Below are 21965 nucleotides of genomic sequence, written 5' to 3'. Positions count from 1 at the left end.
CTTTATAAATATCTATTCCACTAACATTAAAATTTGAGCGATCCGCACCTTTCTCGCCATTGAAAACGCCATTCACGTACTCAGCGGAGTTCGTTGAACCTGAGCTGTCCTCGTCAAGCACCCCGTGCGTGGGTGTGATTCTCTTTGGTGACGGTATCACTTTGTTCACATGCGGACTGGTGCCAGTGCTGTGACGTCGCGACTTTCGTCGTTCCGCAGTGTCTGTACTTTGGCGATGGCGTTGCGTCTTGCGCAATGAGTTCTCGGGCAATCGTATGCCCTCCGCTTCGCCATCCTCGAATCTGCAGGTGTCAAATATAGCATTAAATAAGGAATAAAATTCAAAAAATTGATTTAAAATGCGTACTTCAATACTGCCTCGTAGAGCTGCAATTGATCTAGTAGATCCAGATCTGTGCCCGGCTTGGACATATAGCGCTGTATTACCGATTCCATGCCCTGCTGCTCCAGCAAATCGCTCTCATCGTAAAAGCTGTCCTGATCATTTAGACCAGCCAATGTTTTGTTGATCAACGAAGTGGCATAGATGACTAGCTCAGCATCAGCGTTGTCGTAGTCTTTCAGAAGTCTATGCCAAGCGAGAAAGGATAAAGAAATATTAAAAAAAGAAACAAATACACAATTTACTAAAACATAAAATGAAATTAAACCTTAAATAGAAGAAAGCTTCATTAACAAGTAAATGCATAGTTACAGTTCAGCCTAAAAGTGTGCTACAATCACTTTGTGGTAGAAAATGTTGCTGGGCGCAACTGCCGTGGTAAATTTTGTTTAGCTGCATGCAGGGGAATTACGTTGAATTGAATTGAACCAGAGAACGTTTACGATCTTTGACCCAACTGGTGGAGCAATCATTAATCAAAGAGCGTAAATTTATTTTAGCCCGCCGCTTAGCAGATGAATCTGGCAAATTCTTTCAATAATTTAAATTATAAATAAAATACAATCCTGTTTTCATGAAATCTCATATACATATATGTATGTATCACCCTAACTATACTAATGAATCGGAAAAAGTGAAAGGTAAGCGATAAAAAAGGAGATTAAAGTGAAGACATCAATTCAATAATTTTTGCTGTAGTTTTTGGCTCAAACTGGTTCAACATCAGCATTTAAGAAAAAAATTAAATAAGTAACAAAAAAATGGCATTCCTTCACAAACAATCTGTATTTGCCTAGGGTCAGATGTATTAGGTGCGAACGATAACTTGGCTAAGCAAAGGGCAGTAGGGCTAGGGGTTGGTAATACCTAAAAGCAGCTACAAGTTACTACCAACACTTTTTGACAGTTTAGTTTTTTCTGTAAGTAAATGTGTGTTCCGTCCACGCAGGAAATTGAGGAAATTCTCTGAGGAACTAATTTTTGCATTTTTTGTAGCGCATTTAGAAATTTTTTTCTGAAAAATAAAGGACTGAAATATAAGTCCACTACTTCATAAATTTCAGCAAAATAAATTTGTAACAAATTGCATTCAAAATTAGCAAATTCAAATGGATGTAAAATAATCTGAAAACTGTAAAATAATTTTGCAAAAATTCTCCTGGAAAAAATATTAAAAAAAAAGTTCTACAAAAAATTCAAAAAAGTGTAAAATAACTCTGCAGAAGAATTATGGAAAAAATTATTATTTTCCAAGAAAATATTTTTTATGCAAATAAAAATTTTTGTACAAATACAAATACTGTTTGGTGCGGTGTTATGGGCACTAGAGTTATCGGTTCATATTTCTTCGAAAATGAGGGTGAAACGCCGGAATCGATTTCAGGAGCTTCTTACAGAACATTGATTGAAAACTTTTTGCGGCCAATGGCGGAGCAGTATCCTAATTTGTGGTTTCAACAAAATGGAGCAATTGCGCTTACTGCTAGGCAAACTATGGACCTGCTGCGTGAAATTTTTGGCGAACGTCTGATTTTCCAATTGACTGTGCCCGAGTTCTTTTTACGGGGATATTTAAAAGACAAAAAGTATCTTAATAAACCAGAGACTATTAGACAGCTGAAGCAAAATATTCGAGACGAAATACTGACCCTTCAACGAGAAACATTATGTGGTGTAATGGAAAACTTGTTAAAAAGAGCCAATCTTTGTAACGAGAAAAATGGTGGACATTTGTCTGATGCAATATTTCAAACATAATTTCCATAAAATATATGAAATGTAAATTTATAAAAACATTTAACCAAAATAAATGATTATTGCAAAAGTTATTTAGTGTATTATACAAGTAAATATTTTTTTATTAAAATAAAAAATTTTCTACAAATACAGTTTTCAATTATATTCTCATAGCATTTAATCATTTGTAAAGAAAATATTTTAAAACATAATTAAAATATTAAAGTTGTTTTATTAATCTTGAAAAATTTTAAATGAAACATTTTTTTCAACAATTTTCAATTCTATTTTCGTAGCTAAATTTGTAAAAAATAATTTTTTGCCAGAAAATATATTTTTATAAAAATACAAAATTCATTTATAGAAAATTTAATTTTTCACTCCTATTCTCGTAGCATTTAATTATTTCTAAAATAATTTTGTAAACAATTAGTGGTCATAATATTGTAAAAAATCATTTTGTAAGAAAATTAAAAAAAAAAAAATAATTATTGTAAAATATTAATTTTTGTTTTAATTTTTAATAAAACAATTGTTTCCTATTTTCATTACTAATTTTGTAAAAATTTAGTTTTTTGCAAGAAAATATTATAAAAATAAAAAAAATATTTGTGGAAAATTTTAGCTTTCACTTCTGTGCTCATAGCATTTATTGATTTTTAAAATAATTTTTATAAAATTAGTAGTCATAATTTAGTAAAAATACAGTTTCCACTTCTTGTAAAATAATTTTGCAAAATTATTATTTACAAGTAAATATGTTTTTATAAAAATAAGCATTTTTCTAGAAATACAATTTTTAGTTCTACTCTCGTAGCATTCAATGATTAGATTAGAGTGACTGCTTTAATGAGAGCAGTTCCGTCCATTGATAAGCTTTTCATTAAATAATTTTTTTAGACATAAATATTTGTGAGATAAGATACGTTGTTGTTGGAAAACGAAAGATATCTTCAGATACCCGATTAAAATATGAAAGGTATGTGTTAGCCAAATTTTTAAGATTTTGCTATCTCCGTTTTTGCAAGGCCGGTCAGGCACAAAAAATGTGTGCGTCCTCAACCTTAAAATTAATTCAGTGTGTGGCTTTCGTTTCGACATTTCTATGACAAAGAAAGTGCCTTTTGTGAAAACATCCGTCATTTTTCGTCATTGCGTTTTAATGCCAATACAAAATGCCTGGCATGAGAAACAAAATTAATAACAACCAGGCATATGAAACCGACATAGCGCAAGTGGAAACGCAGTGACATCCTGAGGCCCCCACATATTTCTGGAACTTGTACCGCTCTGTGTTTAAGCACTCTTTTGTTAGGCCCCGTTTTGACTATAAATTCAAACTTGTCAAACAAAATTCCACTGAAAAGGAGATTTAAACCTGCACTGAACAACCGACACTTAGACTTATTTTGGTTATTTGCAGTATGAAGAGAACTAACGAGATGGCCATTGAATTCTGCATAATTGTAGCGGTCCACTACCGAGGTAAGTTTTTCGCAGCCTGGATCTTGCAAGCTCAACTTCTACTTTCAATCGAGTCAGCGAGTGGCTCATACAAGGCTATAGATGAACTCGCGTTAATGTTACACGAATGTGCACTTCCGAACGGCGAGCTCTCAGACATCATCACAACGAGCGCAGGTTTTCCAAAAGGATGTTTACTTTTGCTCTGGTGAAAATTTGCACGTCGGAATGGCAAACCTTAATTGGTTCAGTGGTCTTCGGTTTTTGTAGTTTACTCCGTGTTAATTAGGAAACAATAGCATTCACAAAATCATACCACCACTGCCTCTCTCCCCACGTCTGTTTCTAGAAGAGTTACTCAAACTTTTTAACTCGTTGCTGAGCAATTAAAAAATGGAATTGAAACTCCTTTAATGGATACCGTAAATCGCAATAACACTATTCATGAATATTTTCTACAATCTTTGAGTAAACAGCCTAGTACTAAATTCGCGTTTCACGTGAAACAGCTGTCAAAATCCATACAAATTGCATTGCCGTGAAATATGCGTGGAATTTCATATGTATGTATCTCAGAGCAAAGTAGTACTCAGTTCACACCGCGCAACATACGAGCAACATGCGGCCAGCAACATTTTTTTTCTCACCTATTTAAAATGCACAATTCATTTAAAACTGAGGGAAAACTGGCAGTTCGTTTGCAAGTGAAGTGTCTGAGTTCGAATACTCCGAAAATATGACATTTTTAAGCGAAACGTCTTCGAGTATCTTCGCCTTCGAAATTTTTTAAATGCTCAGGGGCGCTGCTCATAAATTCGTCGTTTCTTCTCATTTGACAATCAATGTTGCTAGCAACATTTCACGGCAAGCCAAATGTATATCGCTGGCGAAATTTCACAGCTCTGAAATTAGTACTAATCTAAAGGTGGGAAAGTGTAAATCGATGCGAGTTTGGTAAGCAAACCTCCAAACTTTACTTTACGGAGTTCAACTAAGTTTTTCAAAAATCTTCCACTCACACTTACTTCTACAAAGTTCTTTATTCGACGAGTAAATCATTTCTATAAAATAATTCTATGAAAAAAAAACAGGGTTTCCGCATTGTTTCGCAATCAAATTGTTGACTTTCCTCAATTATGAGTGAAATTAATGAAATTATAACGGTTAAATTTCGAAAACAATACATTACCTCATCAGATTCGACCATGGCAGTGTGCCCTGTGACTTGTCCACTGCATGAATGGCATTCACCAGGACATAGCAATTCGTTTCAGCATATTCCACAAACACCAACAACAACTTGAGTGCCGTTTTCACCACAGAGCGATAATTCGAAGCAATCAACGAGTACAGCCACTGCATTGTGGGCTCATGTTTCATCACGCCATTCATGCCATCCACGTAGAGCATCACCTGTTATTGGCAAGGAACCGCAAATAATGTAAGCACAGAAGTGTATGTATGTAAGCAGACTTAAAAATATGATTAAAAAAATAATTAAGTAATGATACATTGAAAAAATTATAATGAATGCGGTTAATTGGCATTGCCAAGTAAATAAAATGTGGCATTTAACTCTGATCAGACAAGTTAAACGGTTCAAAGTAAACGAAATACCTGAGAATGAAAATTCAACAAAAGCTGTCGATATGTACGAGAATTTATTCACTTATGAGTGGCTACTCACCTGGCCCAAGGCACGCAAGATGTAATTTTGATAATTCTGATCGGCTCCATTACCGACACGCACGAGACAATTGAGTCCGCCCAATGCCACAAAGGCATGCACCAGGTCTTTATCCTCCTGGAAAACCTGCTTCAACGAAAAGAGCGCACGCCGCAATTCGCTGCCTTCGGAGGAGAGTAGTTTCTCTGTAAAAGCGGCAAAGAGGCATAAACATAGAATTAATTGAAAATCCGAACTACTTAAAGTATACTTTTTAATTGTAGTTAAAAGCTGTTAAAACAGCCAAGAGAAAAGCATTTCTATTGAAAGTTTCTTTTTTAAAAAATTAATCCAATGAATCCACAAATAATTTTTTTCTTTCTATATTAAAAAGAAAAGCCAATATTTCTATTATGATTGAGGGTATCTTACTCTCGAGGTGATCTTAATCTCGAAAATCGTTTTACTACTATGCGAATAATATCGCTCTGTACTTCGACTTTAGCAGACCCATCCAAAAAAGGCATTAACAGCGTAGAGCGCAACCACGAAGCACCATATGTGCGTCGCCAAGACGGCTGATAACATACTAACGGTACTCATGCCCCAAGAGAACTATCTCGAAGTGAGGTTAGCTTTACTACTGAAACTATAAAAAGTCTGACGCCATTTTTTCTATTGCAGTAGCACTGGGCCTTAGCCGTAAGAGCCTCAGCCTGGGCCTGATCAGAGTTAACTTTTTGTATAAGAGGTATATGGGGTTGCATACGCGATATTAAGCCGAGCTCGAGCATATGCATATATCGTCGAATGCTATTGAGAGAGTGGGCTTGGGCCAATCTTACATTTTGTGAATAATAATATTTTTCGCACATTTTATTAGAAATTTTGTTTTTTTGGTTAAGTTTCATGCTGCCATAAACGCTCACTTTAAGCTGTGCTAGCGAAGTGGATAATCGATTGCCTTCAATTGAAGAGCCAAGTGGACAGTGGAAGTCAATAGTTCAAAATATTTACTTAAAGTTTAAAGTTTCGGGTTGGTGCGTGTAATGTTTAGTTGTAGAGATCGGCGCCGATTTGATGTTCCAGAATTGAATGGCACTCGCTCGGCCACATCAAGCTAATTTTAGTCGAACCGACTAGGCTAGTGAGCTGTTTGGACAAACTTGCGTAACGGAGTACAGCGTGAGTTATGATAACAACTAAAATTTCTAGTGGGAAAACAGCGACCTCATTAATTAATTTTTTGTTTAAGTTTTGTCCACCCTGTATGCAACAATATTTATAATATATTTCTTTGCTTGCATAAACATTTCACGAACGCAATGTTGTAAATTATATTTAAACTTTGTATTGCTTCTGTGGTTTGATATTTTACTGTTATTCAATGCTCTCCATTCACCAACCCCCTAGCGAGTAGCAAAAAATTTTCCTTCAATCTAACGTTGCATATAATTTGGCCGCACCGCATTATTTTTATTCTGACAGTTTGCAAAGAAAAAAATTGTGAGGCAATTTGACGTGCTCAAGGAAAAGCGGCAAGGCACAATAGCTCTAAAAATATACAAATGGGCAATGAAGAATTAAATTGGGTAAGAATAAGCATAATCCGTAAAGTATCTCAATTTGTACTTGGAAGCACTGGCCTAAACATTTCGCTAAACACAAAGCTGCTTGAGCATCGCTTTCACATACAATTTTTCGCTTGGCACGCAGTGGAACTCTCTACCGAGCAGAGAAGTGGTGAATCAACAGCAGCTTCTTAGTTTTATTTATTATTAGATTATTAGTTTAGTTTTAGTTACAATTTCTTATTTTTATTTATTTATTTTTTATGTTATTTATTTATTTGTTATGTTATTTATCGGGAATTTTAAGACCCTTCATTCGTTAAAAAACACATTTTATTGGAAATATTAAATTTATTCAATTAAAAAATTTGTATAATTTACATTTTTTTTTTTTCAAAAGGCTTTTTTGCCTTGGTTTGTGTTTTTCTCTTAAGATACTCCTTTACAGCTGCATCTCTAAAATTTCGAAAAGCAGGTACATTTTTAAGAGAATTCATCTTTTCTTCGGCTTATTCGAAAGCTGTGTCAAAGGTTGTCACGATTCTGGCCTCATTTACAATAATATTTGCTTTATTTAATTGTTAATGTTCCATCGTAGAGTACTCAGAATGCACAGAAAAAATTGTGTGTTCCGTCCTGAGTACTCACTGAAAAAAATGGTGTTCACTCGATCGGGGAGTTGACTTAAGGCGGTGCTTATTCGACCTCGATTCTGCTGCATTTCATATTTTATTTTTCTTATTTATTTTATTTTATAAGTTTTTTTTCCGGTATGATTTAATTTAATTTTATCTATTTATTTAACTTAGTTTTATACATTTATTTTAATTTAATTGTATGCTATTTATCATTTGCACAACTAAGTTCTGGCTGTTTTTTGATGAAAATACAACTTTATTCGGAAAAAATCGTTACATTGAATTGCCCATCATTGAAAGTATTGCCCATCGCTGGCTACTACTTTTTCCCGTCTTTCTGGTAGATCTCGTATACCGTCGAGGGAACACTGTTCATCTTTTGAGGTTATGATGCCTTCATATGAATGGAACTGCTAGTCAGCTAGACCATGTGCCATCGATCGGAACAGGTGATAATCGGGCAGGGCAATATCTGGAGAATATAGCGGGTGGGGTAGGATTTCCCATTTCAGTGTTTCCAGGTAGATTTTAACGCGTTTGGCAACGTGAGACCGAGCGTCTTTTTCATGCCTCTCCGCGTATTGCGGCCGCTTCTCGCGCTGCGCTTGGCTCAATCGCATCAATTGAAGTCGATACCGATCCCTGGTGATGGTTTCGCTTGGTTTCAACAGTTCATAATAAATAACACCAACTTGGTCACACCAAATACAGGTTATGCACCTTCGCAGCGTGAATGTTCGGCCGAGGTGACGACGTAGAAGCATGACCGGGCAGTCTGCATGACTTTCTTTTCTTTGGATTGCTGTAGTGAATCCATTTTTCATAACCAGTCACGATGTGATGAAGAAAACCCTTCCTTTTTTGCCGCTGGGGCAGTTGTTCGCAGGCGAAAAAACGACGTTCAACAGCCCTGGGTTTCACCTCATAAGGAACCCAAGTCCTCTGTTTCTGAATCATTCTCAAAGCATGCAATCGCATGGATTGACGGGTTACTCCTAATACTGAAGTAAGCTCTTCTTGCGTTTGGCACGGATCCTCATTGAGCAATGCCTCCAATTCAGGGTCTTCGAAGGTTTTTGGCTTTCCTTCAAGCGGACGGTCGTCAACATTAAAATGACCGTCTTTGAAGCGATGGAACTAATCTCGGCACGTTGTTTCATTTAAAGCAGCATCTCCATAAACTTTTTGTAGCTCTCGATGCGCTTCAGCCGCCGTTTTTTCGAATGAAAGAGGAAAATCAACACTTCCCGCAAATGACGATTATTCGGCACAAAATCAGACATTTTCACAAAGCCAAAAGTATATGATACCAAAACAAATCACTAATGTGTCGAATCAGTTTGTTAATCATATGTCTAAGCTTGGTTTATGACGTTTAGATTATGTTAGAATCGACTAGCACACACTGCTGGCGGCATCTATTGACAAACAGCGGGAACTTAGTAAAGGGTGGTTAAGTTTCAAGGGCCGGTGTTGATTTTAAATAAAATATAATTTTTTTAAGAAATTACTCATATCTCTTTATTATGATAATATTGGTATGGCTCAATTACGTGTGGAACAAAATATTGGCCAAAAAGCCGCCGCGGCTTCGGCGGCACACCTCCATCCGATGGTCTAAATCTTCGATGACGCTGAAGCATAATTGGGGTTCTATGCCGTTAATGTGCCGAATCACCTCATTCTTTAGCTCTTGAATTGTTGCTGGCTTATCGACGAACACCTTTTCTTTCAAATAACCCCAAAGAAAGAAGTCCAACGGTGTCGTTGACGTTTAGGTGTGGTTCACATTCAACATCCTTTTTTTATTTACTTTATTTTTTTTTTAATAAATTTACTTTGTTTTAATTTAATTTTGCCTTATTTAATTTGTTTATTATTTTTCTACTGAATCTTATATATATTTTACTTTCCAATTTTAATTTCTTCATTTTTATTTATTTAATATTTTTAATAAATTTATTTTAATTTAATTTAGTTTTTTTCATATTATTTGTTTTTGAATGTTTATATTATTTTTGTTTTTAATTTTTACTTCACTCTATTTTTTACTTAATTTTAGTCTTATTCACTTCTTTTAAACAATGTTTTTAAATAAATTTTTATATAATTTTTCATTATATTTTATATTTATTTTACTTTTAAATTTCCCTTCTTTTTATTTCATACATCCTTATTTATTTATTTCTTAAATTTATTTATTTTAATTTAATTTAGTATTGCTTTATTTATTTATTATTAATTAATTAATTTATTTATTTTTTAAATGAATTTATTTGAATTCAGTTGGTTTCATATTACAATATTTAACTTTATTTACTCTATTTTATTTCATTCATATTATTATTTAATTTTTTTAATAAAATAGTTTTAATTAATTTAACTTCGTTTTTATTTTTTCATTATATTTTAAATTAATTTTACTTTTAATTTTAACTTTATTTTACTTTAATGTATTGTTTCTTTGTTTAATATATTTTTAATTTTTTTTTCGGAAATTTATTTTAATTTAATTTATTTTTATTTAATTTAATTTTTTAATTATATTATTTTTTAATTACATTTTACTCTACAGTTTTACTTCATTTAATTTTTTTGTTTTTTGTATTTTATTATATTTTTCTTCATTATGACTTGAATCAAATTCACACATTTAAGTTGGCCGGAAATTCGCTCGCTTGCCTTTTGTTATGCGTAGCACGCCTCTCTTTTATTGAGATTACCGTATTTTTCAATGGTGTACATATGTAAGATTGTTTGTGCATAGTAGTTTATGGCCAAAACAAATCAAGGCCAAATAGAAGTGTGATGTTGACAGATTTACATTGTTTGTATGGCAAGACGGTGGCATAGATGATTATTACCAGCCAAAACCAATACAAATTTTAGCCCATTAGCAAACATATCATACATATAATATTTATATTTCTATCTGCATGTATGTTGTCAATTTATATGACTAAACTGTCGGACGAATGAGTGATGCCTTGTGTGTGGTTGTTGGGGGCCATACCTGGCTGCCAGCTCACCGCCTGTTAATAGCTGGAAATGTTTATTGCTTCACACCGACATCCAATAAACAGTTGGCAGCATTTAAGAATGAGTGTGGGAATTTCTGCCACAGCAGCTGTTTCACTGGTGTTTTATTGTTTCTTTATTTATTTTTAATTGTTGTTTCTTTTTAACCATTGTATTTGAGTTAAACATAGGTATACATAGTCCCAAGTGGCTTTACTTACCAATAATGGCATGTACCCGCACGCTCAGTTGTGTTCGTACTACCAATGAGTTTTTGCGACTGTAAAGAAATTGAAAAAAAGGAAAGTCAAAATAAAGCCATTGTTAATTAAAGTTATAAGCAAATTAAGGATGAAAAAAAACGACAAAGAGAATTGCTACCTCGGGCTAGTTAGAGGCGTCAATTCGCATCAAATTTATAATTACAAGTAGGTGCATACACACATGCACACACATTCATACATCTAAATAGATTTATATTACAAATATACAGGTGTGTCCGTCTCATATGAAAGCATTGAAAGCTCAAAACAAAAACAGAAAAGAGAAAACGCAAACAAAGAAGCTGATCCGGCCAGCTTTACGGTAACAAATCAGCCAGCATAGCAGTTAATTGGCAATTATTACGAGTCGGTTCGCTACTCGTCAACCCCTGCAATTGAATTTGGTTCAATGACCGTTTAAGAACTTCGATTGCTGAATAATAATTCTAATTGGTAGCCCATACGCCGCTTTAAGCCTTGGAAAGGCGATATAAGAGAATTCAAGAAAGAAATTAATAACTTGGACAGGACTTGAAATCAGCTAAATAAACAAATGCGGCAGGTTTACAAGTTTTTTCTATTTACTTATGATGACTACAATCACAATTTCTCTGTTTAAAGGTGCAGATTTAATAATTTAACAGTTCATTGAATAATCAAAAAAAGCCCTGCGTAATTGTTTCGCTTTTTAAAAATGGGTTGAGAATTGTTCGCTCCTGAAATTCGAGAATAACTGCTCCTGGTCATCCACTAATTGAAGAATCGAACATTATCTACCTGGAACAGGTATGGCAAGCTTGTAACAGAGCGAATACAGAACCTGAAAAAACTCACATCAATAAAAATGATTGAAGGTGTTACTGAGAAATTATAAAGTAAAGTCCTCATTTGCTTTGAGGAACTGTGCCCACTCAAGGAAGACAGACAGAGGAAAGCGGTCCCTTGGGGGAATGTTGAACTCTCGAAGCTTCGTGAACGGTCCAGAAAATTTTTTAATAAGGCTTTAAAAACACAAACAGAAGAGGACTGGACCAATCGTTGACTTACGACTCGAAAACCTGACGGTTCATACACCATTGCCAAATCGGAAACAAGTAATGCTTTTCTTGAACCCCATTTTCCGGATAATAGAACGCTTTCTGAAGTAGGAAGCGTGGGTGGAACGTATAGGTACAGCTGGTATATTGCTAGTCAGATAGTAACAGAGGAATAGATAAGTTCTCCCTTAGAAAACTTTAAGTCCGTTGGACCTGACGGAATATATCCAGGAGGAGATAGACGGATTGAGACGCTGAAAAGGATCTTCACAGCTTGTCTTGCTCTTGGCCACATACCATTCCCTAGTATTTACTCCGAAACCAGGAAAAGATGACTTCCCTCTTAAGTCTACTCGCTAAAAGTTTTAGACCAATCTGCTTGACATCGTACTTGTTGAAAAGTCCAGAACGAGTGGTAGAGAAACATATTCGAGAATCGGCTTTACACGATCTTGTTAGCAAAACTTAGAAGATAAGAAGTTGGGTTGACGATAGGTATTATTACAGCACCTAGTCCATGGGATCAGCATAGGACCACAAATGAAATCATTGAGGACGCGATTTACCTGTATTGCTTAGAGGCGGCGGATAGCACTAAACATTTTCTCTGTGAGTGTCTTATGTTTGTTGAGCAAGGCTACGAATTTTGGGTTCCGATGTCATGAAAATGAGTAAAATTCGTTCTCTCAAACTGGAGGATATTTGTAGATTTGCCAAAGAATCTGGAAAATTCTCACAGGACTATCAACTGTCCTTGTCTATATTCTATCCTATTTATATCTTTCTGTTACTTCCCTTGACTATCTACCCTTTTACTTTCCATAGCTTTGAATACAATGGGCCACTTAGCCTGAGTGTTTTAGGAGTTACCAATCTCTCGGTGCTTCTTGGCTCGTCTTTTTTCAAATTTCAAATTTCAATGTTTCTGGCATAAATTTATTCAGCCACTGGATCAGCTCAATATCGCAGCAAGATGCCGTAAAATTTATCAGAAGGTTTATGATTTTCGCAAATGGCCTTAAATGTGACATTTGTTAACTGGACAGCTGCAGTAAGCAAATAGACAAGCAAGAGGAGCGCAGAGTTGAAAATAAAGATTTCTATCACACAAAATAATTGTTTTTATTTAGTTAAAAAAGTATTCAAAAACAATATCCACTGATTGCAAGGAATTTTTTTGGAATTTTCCCAGCCATTTCTATGAAATAATTACAGACAATAACGATGAGAGACCTTCACAATTGTTCTGGCATGTGGCTTATATACTTGCAACATAAAAGCTATATTACTTTTTACGTACGCAAGCAAGCCAATGTTGCAGTGCATTCAACCAAAGCTATCCAGTAAAACCAGCTTTGTATGGGTTGTGTTTGTGGTTCACCGCGATGTTCTAAATGCATTTTGTGTTGCAATTTGCATAGCGGCGACATCTAAATGTTGTCCCTGTGGTATGTATGTATGTATGTATGTATGTATGTGGTAATGGCGTACGTTTAGAACAAGTTCAATGTTCAACACTGATGATCGCAAATCGCGTTTCTCCCTAGCTGGTACCATCATAATCAAACCTAGTTTGGTTGTTGTATGAATGTTTGTCGCCATGTGGCATTAACTTCGTTGTCTGCCCCTCCCTCTGTACTTAGCATACGACAAACATGTTATTATGTCTGCGATTTCTGTCTCAATTCTCTGGAAATGCTCGAAATATTTTCGCCTTTTGCTTTTGCTAGTATGTGGAAGTAATTAAGACAAATTAGGTGCCTTTATTAAAGACTGGAGATTGAAGTAATGCTAGTAACCGAAATGTGAAATAAATTGGAAAATAATTTTTAAAATTAAATATTATATTTTATTTTATTATTTTATTTATTTTTGTTTATTTATTTTTTGAACTTGTGCCATGTTGATCTTAGAGATTAGTGCAATTGGCCAGAATATCGCTCTAAAGGAAGTTAGCTTTTGTTGCACCAGAAGCAGACGCCTTTTGGTCTTCATTTGTGGTAAGTCTATAATTTAATATTTACTGTCCACCACTGTACATATTTGCCTGTTTGACGCCAAGCGGACTTTACCTTTGAGGAGAAATGTTCGTTGTAATTAAAATACAAATACAGTAAAGAATATGAGAGACATAGAAGGTACTAGGGAATCTCTGATTGGAGGGTGTTCAATGCGGACTCCTTCTCGGAACATAGATATATTTAGTTCTCTCTCACTGCAATCCATCCAAAAAGATACTCCTAAAGGAACCTGAAAAGAACTACGATACATATTGCAGGACTCTACGGCACCTACTTACCGAAGCACTGGGAGAAAATTTAGATCTCTCGGAGGGAGCGATCGACGAGTTAATGGATATTTTCACCTCAGCTTGCAATAGTGCTCATAAAAACTCTTCTCCACTTAGGAAGTAAAAACCTCCTTGGAGGAAAACTCAGCTGTCTGCGCTTAGAGATTTGTGCCGATGCCTATTTAATAGAGTTAAAAAAATTAAGTCTCCCTTAGGATGGGAACTGTATAAGGTAGGGCTAGGAATCTATAAGGCCGAAATTGGGGAGGTTAAGAGGGACGCTTGGAGAAGCTACTTTGAAGTCGTTGAGGGGTGCTACGAGTATTCGAGCTTTAGACGAGTACTCTCGAGGAGTAGCGCTTCCTTGGGGTAGCTGAGGGGCAAATCGAGAAGCAACTTAGTGATTCCTCGCCGCTCATTCTTCGACGAATCCAGTATCTACTAGCACCAGCCTTGGAATCACATCAATCTGTTATCGACATCGTGGCTAGTTGCTTGGCTTGGGCCATTGGCCCCTTCAGGCTTTTAAAGTCGCCTGGTTCCGAAGGCATCATACCTTCCCAACTGCACAAATCTGCGAAGATATAATAGCCAGGTGCTACATGCCAAGATCGTGGAGGGTTGTGAGAATTGGCTTCGTACCCAAGGCAGAAAGGAGCTTAGGCCAATCAGCATTTAATCTTTCTTGCTGAAAACCTTTGAGAGACTGATTGACCTTCACATAACAAGGGGAGTTTCTCGGCGGCGTTTGTCGCATACCCAACATGCAGAATGACATGAAAATGAATAAAACGATTTTTTGTGACCGGAAATTGAGAAGATAGGTTTAGACGATATTTGGTTCAGGCACGCCATGCCACACAGCCCATACCACAATCGAACTCTTGCGCACCAAGTTCGGTAATCGAGTTATCAATCGTCTCAACCATCGTCATCGGAGCTGCGAATTGACCCCATTAAACTTCTTCTTCTGGGGTGCCGTGAAGGATCATTGCTATGCGAGTAATTCATTAACAATTCAGGCTCATAAAGAGAATATCAAGCAAGCCATTGGTGGGATAGATGCAGAAACTATTATTAAGATCGTGGAAAACTGGGGTAACAATATGCACACTGCGAAGCTAGCAGAGGCAGTCGCATGAATGAAATCATTTTTAAAAGGGTTTCACTATATGGATTACCCTGTATTAGTTTTAGTAACTTTATTTATTAATGTTTAGTATTATCGCTGGACGCCTTACTTATGCTTCTGAACCTGAACGGTGAAGAAAAGCTTAACATATTTGAGCGAAAAGTTCTACGCCGCACACTTGGATCGGTGCGGATAGATCATGTCAACTGTTGCCTACGTTACAACGGTGATTGCCTCGCTGAGCTAAACGACTTCCATATCGCCGACCACATCAAGCTTCAGCGTCTTAAACGGACTGGACATGTTCGGAGGATGGCCCCAAACGAAATAGCAAAAAATATTTACAGTAAGATCAAAGTAAGCTGTATGTGCCTTATAAAAGGGTGGCCCAAGGAAAACCAGGATTGATACTTGACGACGCCAAGATCTTTGGACTGAAAAGCTGGAGGATATTTGCAACGGATCGATATTCTTGGCCGAAGTTATTAAAGAAGACTAAAGTTCAACTCCGACCGTCACCCCAATAATTATGATGATGCCGCCCCTTTACTGTAAAACACCAGAATATTTCAGAAAATCGATAAAGATTTTTGTTTAACTTTTAAATCTTAAAATAAACGGTCATAACAATGCACCCTGTGTAAGAAAAGTAATATCAATTCTTAAGCAAAAATGTCCGGTGCCGGTTCATAGTTAAAATTCTGTTGGCTATTTTTTGCAATATATTTTTTTTAACCATTAATGTCATCCATCAGTCCAAACCTTCATTGGACTCAAGATTTATTGAAAAAATACATTTAAATAAGCTACTAAATTTCACTTCAAAGTAAGTTCACCTCATTTCTCCCGTTACCTGCTCATATTTAAAGGAAGTGAAAATTGTGTCAGCTGGTAATTAATTCCAAGCGCAAACACTTTTACCAACTAATTATTATTTTGCAGTCACTCGGCAGTTATTAAAATTCGATCGCTTTTCTTTTGCTATCCCCAGCAACCTTGTCTTCCGCTGCGCTTTCAGTTGCCACAAATAATCCAGTGAAATGCCAAGAAGGCGCATAATTGCTTTGCAGAACCGGCGAGTGAACTGCGAATGTCCACATGCAACTTGCTGATGCTGCATTGTCCGCGATTGGCCATAAACACAGTAAACACCCACACATCAATGCATGAATTCTTCGTTTCTCGAAAAGAGAGAAAAAAGCTTTTAATGTGCCCCAGAAACCCAGTGAGACCCAACAATGCAAAGCCATGCTGTTCATCATCGAATGTCAACTTGAAACCGCAGCCAGTGCCACATTACCATTCAGTGGTATCGAGCGGCGGGAACACACGCAGGCAGCCATTTAGCCAGTTGGAGCTCGCCTCCTCTTCTTTCATGGGTTGCACAGCTGCTCTTCTTACCCGCTACTGCTGTTGGGCTGGCATGCAATGTTGAAAAACCCGAAATGAATGCTTCCTGCTTCAACCTATCGCCAGGGTCTTAACATTCGACTAGAAGATCCCGCTGTCTTGTAGACATCCGCAATGTCTGCGTGTCTGTGTGGCTGCACATGTGTTTGAAAGCCCAAATGCAAGCGAGGAGCAACAGCAACAGCAGCATAATGGGTTCAAGGTAAATTGCGTTCGCCCTGTCTCCGTCTTGCCCGATAGTAGCGGTAACTCTTTTCCATCGACCGACTGTCCGTTCGTTTGTCTGGCTTCGAAAGCAAAGAGAACGGAAAGTGAAATTTAGCCATTCAAAACTTTAGCTGGCGGACTGGCACACTGCCGCCAAGGAGTGCACATTGAATTGCACATACGAGTATGTACACACACACACACACATAAACATATGTAAGTATGCATGCACTTACTTATCTTTTTATCGCCAACTTTCGACAGTTCTGGCAAATTTCTTCGCCATTTCTTAAACCGTAAAACCAAAATAAAAATAATATAAAAATCCACAAGAGCAAGCAAGAGCATCAATAGCAGCTGAGAGCGAGGCGGAGGTCGAGGCAGAGGAAGGGAGAAATTGTGCATAAGCAGCAAAAACAACAATTGCTATAAATACGAGTACTCAAGTATCGGCAATGACTTTCTTCAAAACAGAAAAATAAGATGGTATAAAATAATACAGAAAAAAATTCGCCAACTCGATAACTGCGCACATTCACCGAATACCTGCGGGCTATGAACAATAAATCTGTTTTTGTTGCACACTTTCTAACTTGGCCAGACGCATTGGCTGTTTTATAGGAATCGGTGTGTTAATCATGAAAATAATCAAAGTTGATTGTGGAAAGGAGGACTGCGGAATGCGGAATGAAGTGCGTTTGAGTGCCACTTATCGTATCTTGCAAAGTGGGCATGGTCCACTCGCAGACGCAATGCATTGATTCATTGTTATTGGTGTCGGTATGCCCGTTCTGCGCTTATATTTGATAAGATTTTTAGCTTTCACATCACAATTTAAAATTAGCTTATTTAGTATATGAAAAGTAACCGTACACTTTGTGTGTGTGTATATGTAAATTTGTATGAATGCATTGCCTTATTATTGGAGAATTCGCAATATGACTTAGCTTGAACTTTTTGCGCAGTTTGGCAAACAAATTCTTATCAGTAGATAAACAGGCTACCCTATGTGGTTTCTATTGTATTTATTCCTATTCACATTCATACCTGTAAAGGGTGTATTTTTCAGGCTATATAAGTTTCTTTTACCACAAACATACCTCGACTTCATTGACTTACAAATACATAGTTTTGAGTATTCATAAATAATTTCCGACATATTCGGACTGCATTTAATGGAGACTACCCAATTTTATATCAATTTATCTTGCATAAAAGTCGCCAATTGTAGCTGGCTACACAGCAAGGTTCAGTGCCTCGGCGTGTCCTCATAAAAAGTGGTCCAAAGAAGAAAATCGCATAATCTAGGCGGCCAATTGAGGGATCCATTTCTTGAGTTGATCTCATGGTGAAAACAATTGAGAAGATGTGCTCAATAATGGAACGTTAACCGGCTCTCAGCGAATCTGACAGAATCAGCTGATGAGCTGCCGTCACTTGGGATGTGTTTACAAAACCAATAAGATTATGCTGCGGATATACGAAAAATATTAACCCAATATCGCTTCGCTGATATCTAAACAACGACTGATTGGACGAGTGTGTGAATACGTGCGAAATGATCTCGCAGAATTCATCAGATCGCGGGAATTCAGAATTTCCAAGTAACGTGGCAATCGAAATTCATCTCACAATTTCCTTTTTCACCATTTTTAAAGAGCAAACCTTGTAAATCTATCATTCTTGAGTTGATCTGATCACATAATCTGGGCGGCCAATTGATGAAACCATTTCCTAAGTTGATCTGATCACTAAAATTTCGACCCATTAGTGAGCGAAGGATGCTCGCGCTATATATGCCATCATCGTACCGTAATCCTTTTGCACTCATAAGATCTGTTTGTAAGTGAGTAAGCAAAAAGTCGCGTATTTTTACTTATGGCGCTCATCACTGACGGTAGAGTTGACTCCGTTTTTAGCGTTTTTAGCAAAGTACGAGCCAATGATGCCCGCCAACGCATATCTTGTCAAACGTTTTAAAGAGATCTCGATTTACATAGTTTGACAGTTATGATTTCGAGGTTGCAAGAGACTTCGTCTATTAGGAATCAGCACCTATATTAATGTCAGCTTTGAAATCCAGCAGAGAATCTCTCTTGCTAGCAAGTGCTACCTTGGAGTACATAGGCAATTGAGTAGTAAAGTCCTCTCTCGCCAAGCGAAACTAACATTTTATAAGACTCTCATCATGCTCGTCCTCTCGTATGACGCAGAAGCGTGGACGATATCAATATCCGATGAGGCGTCCCTTGAAGTGTTTGAGTAAAAGATTCTGCACAAGACGAATATCACGTTGGCGATGCCGAATATCATAGGCGATGGGAGAATGCGCTGTATGAGCTTTAAGTCGACATACATGTAGTGCAGGGAATAAAGGTCCAGCGACTTCGTTGGCTGGGTCATGCCGTCCAAATGGATACAAAGTATTCGATGCGGTACCAGCTGGTGGTAGCAGAGGAAGAAGAACGCCTCTGCTACGTCGGAAAGATCAGGTGGAGAAGAACTGGGTTTCACTTGGTTACGCCGGTTATCACCAAAACGAAACAACTGGCGCACTTTACCAACTTCGGCCAAAATCGCGTAAGTGGTTATCGATCCAATCAAGCCTCTTCTTCTTGAGAAGGTCTCGATAGTCCTTTACGGATTTCGCGTGCTTCTAAGGTGGCGCAAAATGAATTCCATTTTGTTTTTGACTAAAAAGAAAAAATGATTTTGATTGACTTTATTTGAGTGACTTATTTTGACTGTTCGGCCTCCACTGCTTGTCTGTTCGGGTGTCCAATATGATTGATGGCGCTATTTGGAAAAATTATAAATCTTCCGATGGGGAGCTTAATTTTGCACCACCTTGTATGACAATTTGGTTTATTTTACTTCACTGAGTTTAAAATAAGCCTATTGGCTAGAAATGATTTCACAGCCGAAGCACTCTGTAAGTTTGGCGCACCCGTTACATGTTCATGTCGCTATTGATTTACCTAAGCCACAAAGATTCATTCAGTTGTTGATTAATTGTGCTGACAATGACGGCAGTGGTGACTGTGGCCGCACTGTCTAACGCCATTTATTTGATACCCAAAACTGAAGTGGTTTTGAATTCTAAGTATTTTTTTGCATTCTCGTATATATTTAAGCATGTGTGTATTGTATGTGTGTGTGTGTGAGTTTGAGTGGACAAATGAGTAAGATTCTGAGCAAACTGTAAAATGCTGATTCCAGGGAAATGTATTCCGTTTCTATCTGAAGGGTGGTCCAATATTAATCACAAGTACATATGTACATATATATATAAATACGTTAATATGGGTATAAAAAATGCACGTATCTGTTTTTTTATTCTCGTTTCAATGCTTACAGGGACGCGAGCTGCCATACGTTTATTCTATTTCAAAATATGAATAAGCTATGTATTTTCAATAAATGAAAAATTTAAAATAGGTGCCATAAGTAGGCAATTTAAAAATTTAAATATTCAAGTTCGTCCAAGGTTTATGTTTTAAGCCAATGAATGATATGGAAAAACTGTTTTTTCAACAAGGAAAAAAGTACATAAAAAGTGGGTGCGAGGAAGAGTCTTGGGTCAACAAGCTTTTAGTTTTCCATGTGAGGCGAAGGAGATAATTGTATTAAAATTGAATTGTAATGCCTTTATTTTGTGATATTTTTAATAATTTTGTTTTCTAAGCTATACAAAATTAAAAGTTATAATTGTTAATTTGTTTGTTGTTTTACAAATTTATTTCTTTTACCCACTTCTTATGTTATTTCTTTATAATTATGTTCTTCATCAATTTTGTGCTAAAATTTTGATTGAAATTTGAAAAAGATGAGTCAAGAAGCACCAACAGATTTAGTGGCCCCTCAATGACTCAGGCTAAAAAAGCCATTATATTTAGAGCTTTGGAAAGGGGGTATATAGTCAAGGAGGAAAGAAGAAAAGTATCAGAGAAAGAGACAGACAAGAATAGACACAGAGACAAAGGTAGTTAGTCATGTGAGAATTTTCCAGGTTTTTCTGTAAATATCCTCCAGTTTTAGAGAACGAATATTACTCATTCTCTCGACATCGGAACCCAAAATGCGTAGCTGTTCTCTAGCAAACCCTAGACACTAACAGCGAAAATGCTCAGAGCTATGCGCCTTCTCCAAGTAAGACCGGCACATCAGGTCCTGAATGATTCCAGTGGTGGTCATATGCTGACCATCAACCGAACGTCTTTCCTTCCAAGTTTTAGTAGAAAGTTTGACAGTTTTCTGTTCGGACTTGTCACAGAACACTTTGCAGTTCTGCAGCATTCTAGACTGGACTATCGCACTTTACGTAAATTGCATACATAATCGATGATCCAATTCATGATTTCTACGGAACTGATTCCGATTATTGGCTCTGGTCTCTGTTGGGGAACCGCTGATCCACGGTTGCACAACTCCTTGAACACCAGAGTGTCTCGGAACCCATATAAGTACAAGCCTGTTTTGTCTTGCGACAGTATTAAGCTTGAAACATTCTTGAACAATCTTCGAGGTTTGCTTCGCGTTCTCCAGGGCCTTCAGTGCAGTCTGACTGTCACTGAAAACTCCAATCTGTTTCCCGCAACATCTCCTCTCGATTATCCATTCGGCTACTTTCAGGATGGCAAAAATTTCCGTTTGGAAAACAATTGGCATTAACCCCATAGCATAGTGATACTTATTACTATCGTTTAAGTACCATCCGGTAAGAAAATATCCTTCAAAATTCTCTGAATGCATTCTGGATTGCTCCATTGTAAATTGACATCAAATTTCCTTCCGAATGAAACTATGGGTATCAGGGATTTAATTTCATTTAAATCAAATTTATTTGCTTGCCTACAGGGGAACCGAATACCTAGTCCTAACTTCGGTAAGGCGCGTTCGTATAGCTTAATGGGGTTGTGGAAACTGAAAATTCCCAATTTTTCTTTAAAAAATATCCAGTGAAGGTTTCTTCTGGCGTTGCAACGCTGACAAAAATTATAAAAAATGCCTATTTTGAAAGCGCTATCACGAGGAAAGGAGTTTCGCATCTAGAAGATGGCATCTTCCGATGCAGTGCGTGTGTGTCTGCATAATTTCTTGTGTATGGTAGTGTCTATTGCTTTCACCTA

General features: G+C 36.8%; 1 protein-coding gene across 9 annotated transcripts in view; it reads right to left on the bottom strand.

Moving 5' to 3' along the window:
- Positions 1–21965, bottom strand: part of LOC128862087 (FH1/FH2 domain-containing protein 3) — a 228145-nt gene that overhangs the window by 37322 nt on the left and 168858 nt on the right. For all 9 annotated transcript variants that reach the window (XM_054100507.1, XM_054100505.1, XM_054100506.1 and 6 more), the window contains 5 exons: positions 10719–10777; positions 5292–5476; positions 4794–5017; positions 368–589; positions 49–302 (listed from right to left, as the gene is read on the bottom strand). In XM_054100507.1, coding sequence (XP_053956482.1) covers positions 49–302; positions 368–589; positions 4794–5017; positions 5292–5476; positions 10719–10777 — 944 coding nt within the window. The remainder of the gene's footprint in view (positions 1–48; positions 303–367; positions 590–4793; positions 5018–5291; positions 5477–10718; positions 10778–21965) is intronic.

The sequence above is a fragment of the Anastrepha ludens genome, chromosome 4 (assembly GCF_028408465.1).
Source record: "Anastrepha ludens isolate Willacy chromosome 4, idAnaLude1.1, whole genome shotgun sequence".
Taxonomy (NCBI): domain Eukaryota; kingdom Metazoa; phylum Arthropoda; class Insecta; order Diptera; family Tephritidae; genus Anastrepha; species Anastrepha ludens.
The sequence above is the reverse complement of the archived record's forward strand: the minus strand, read 5'-3'. Positions and strand labels throughout refer to the sequence as shown.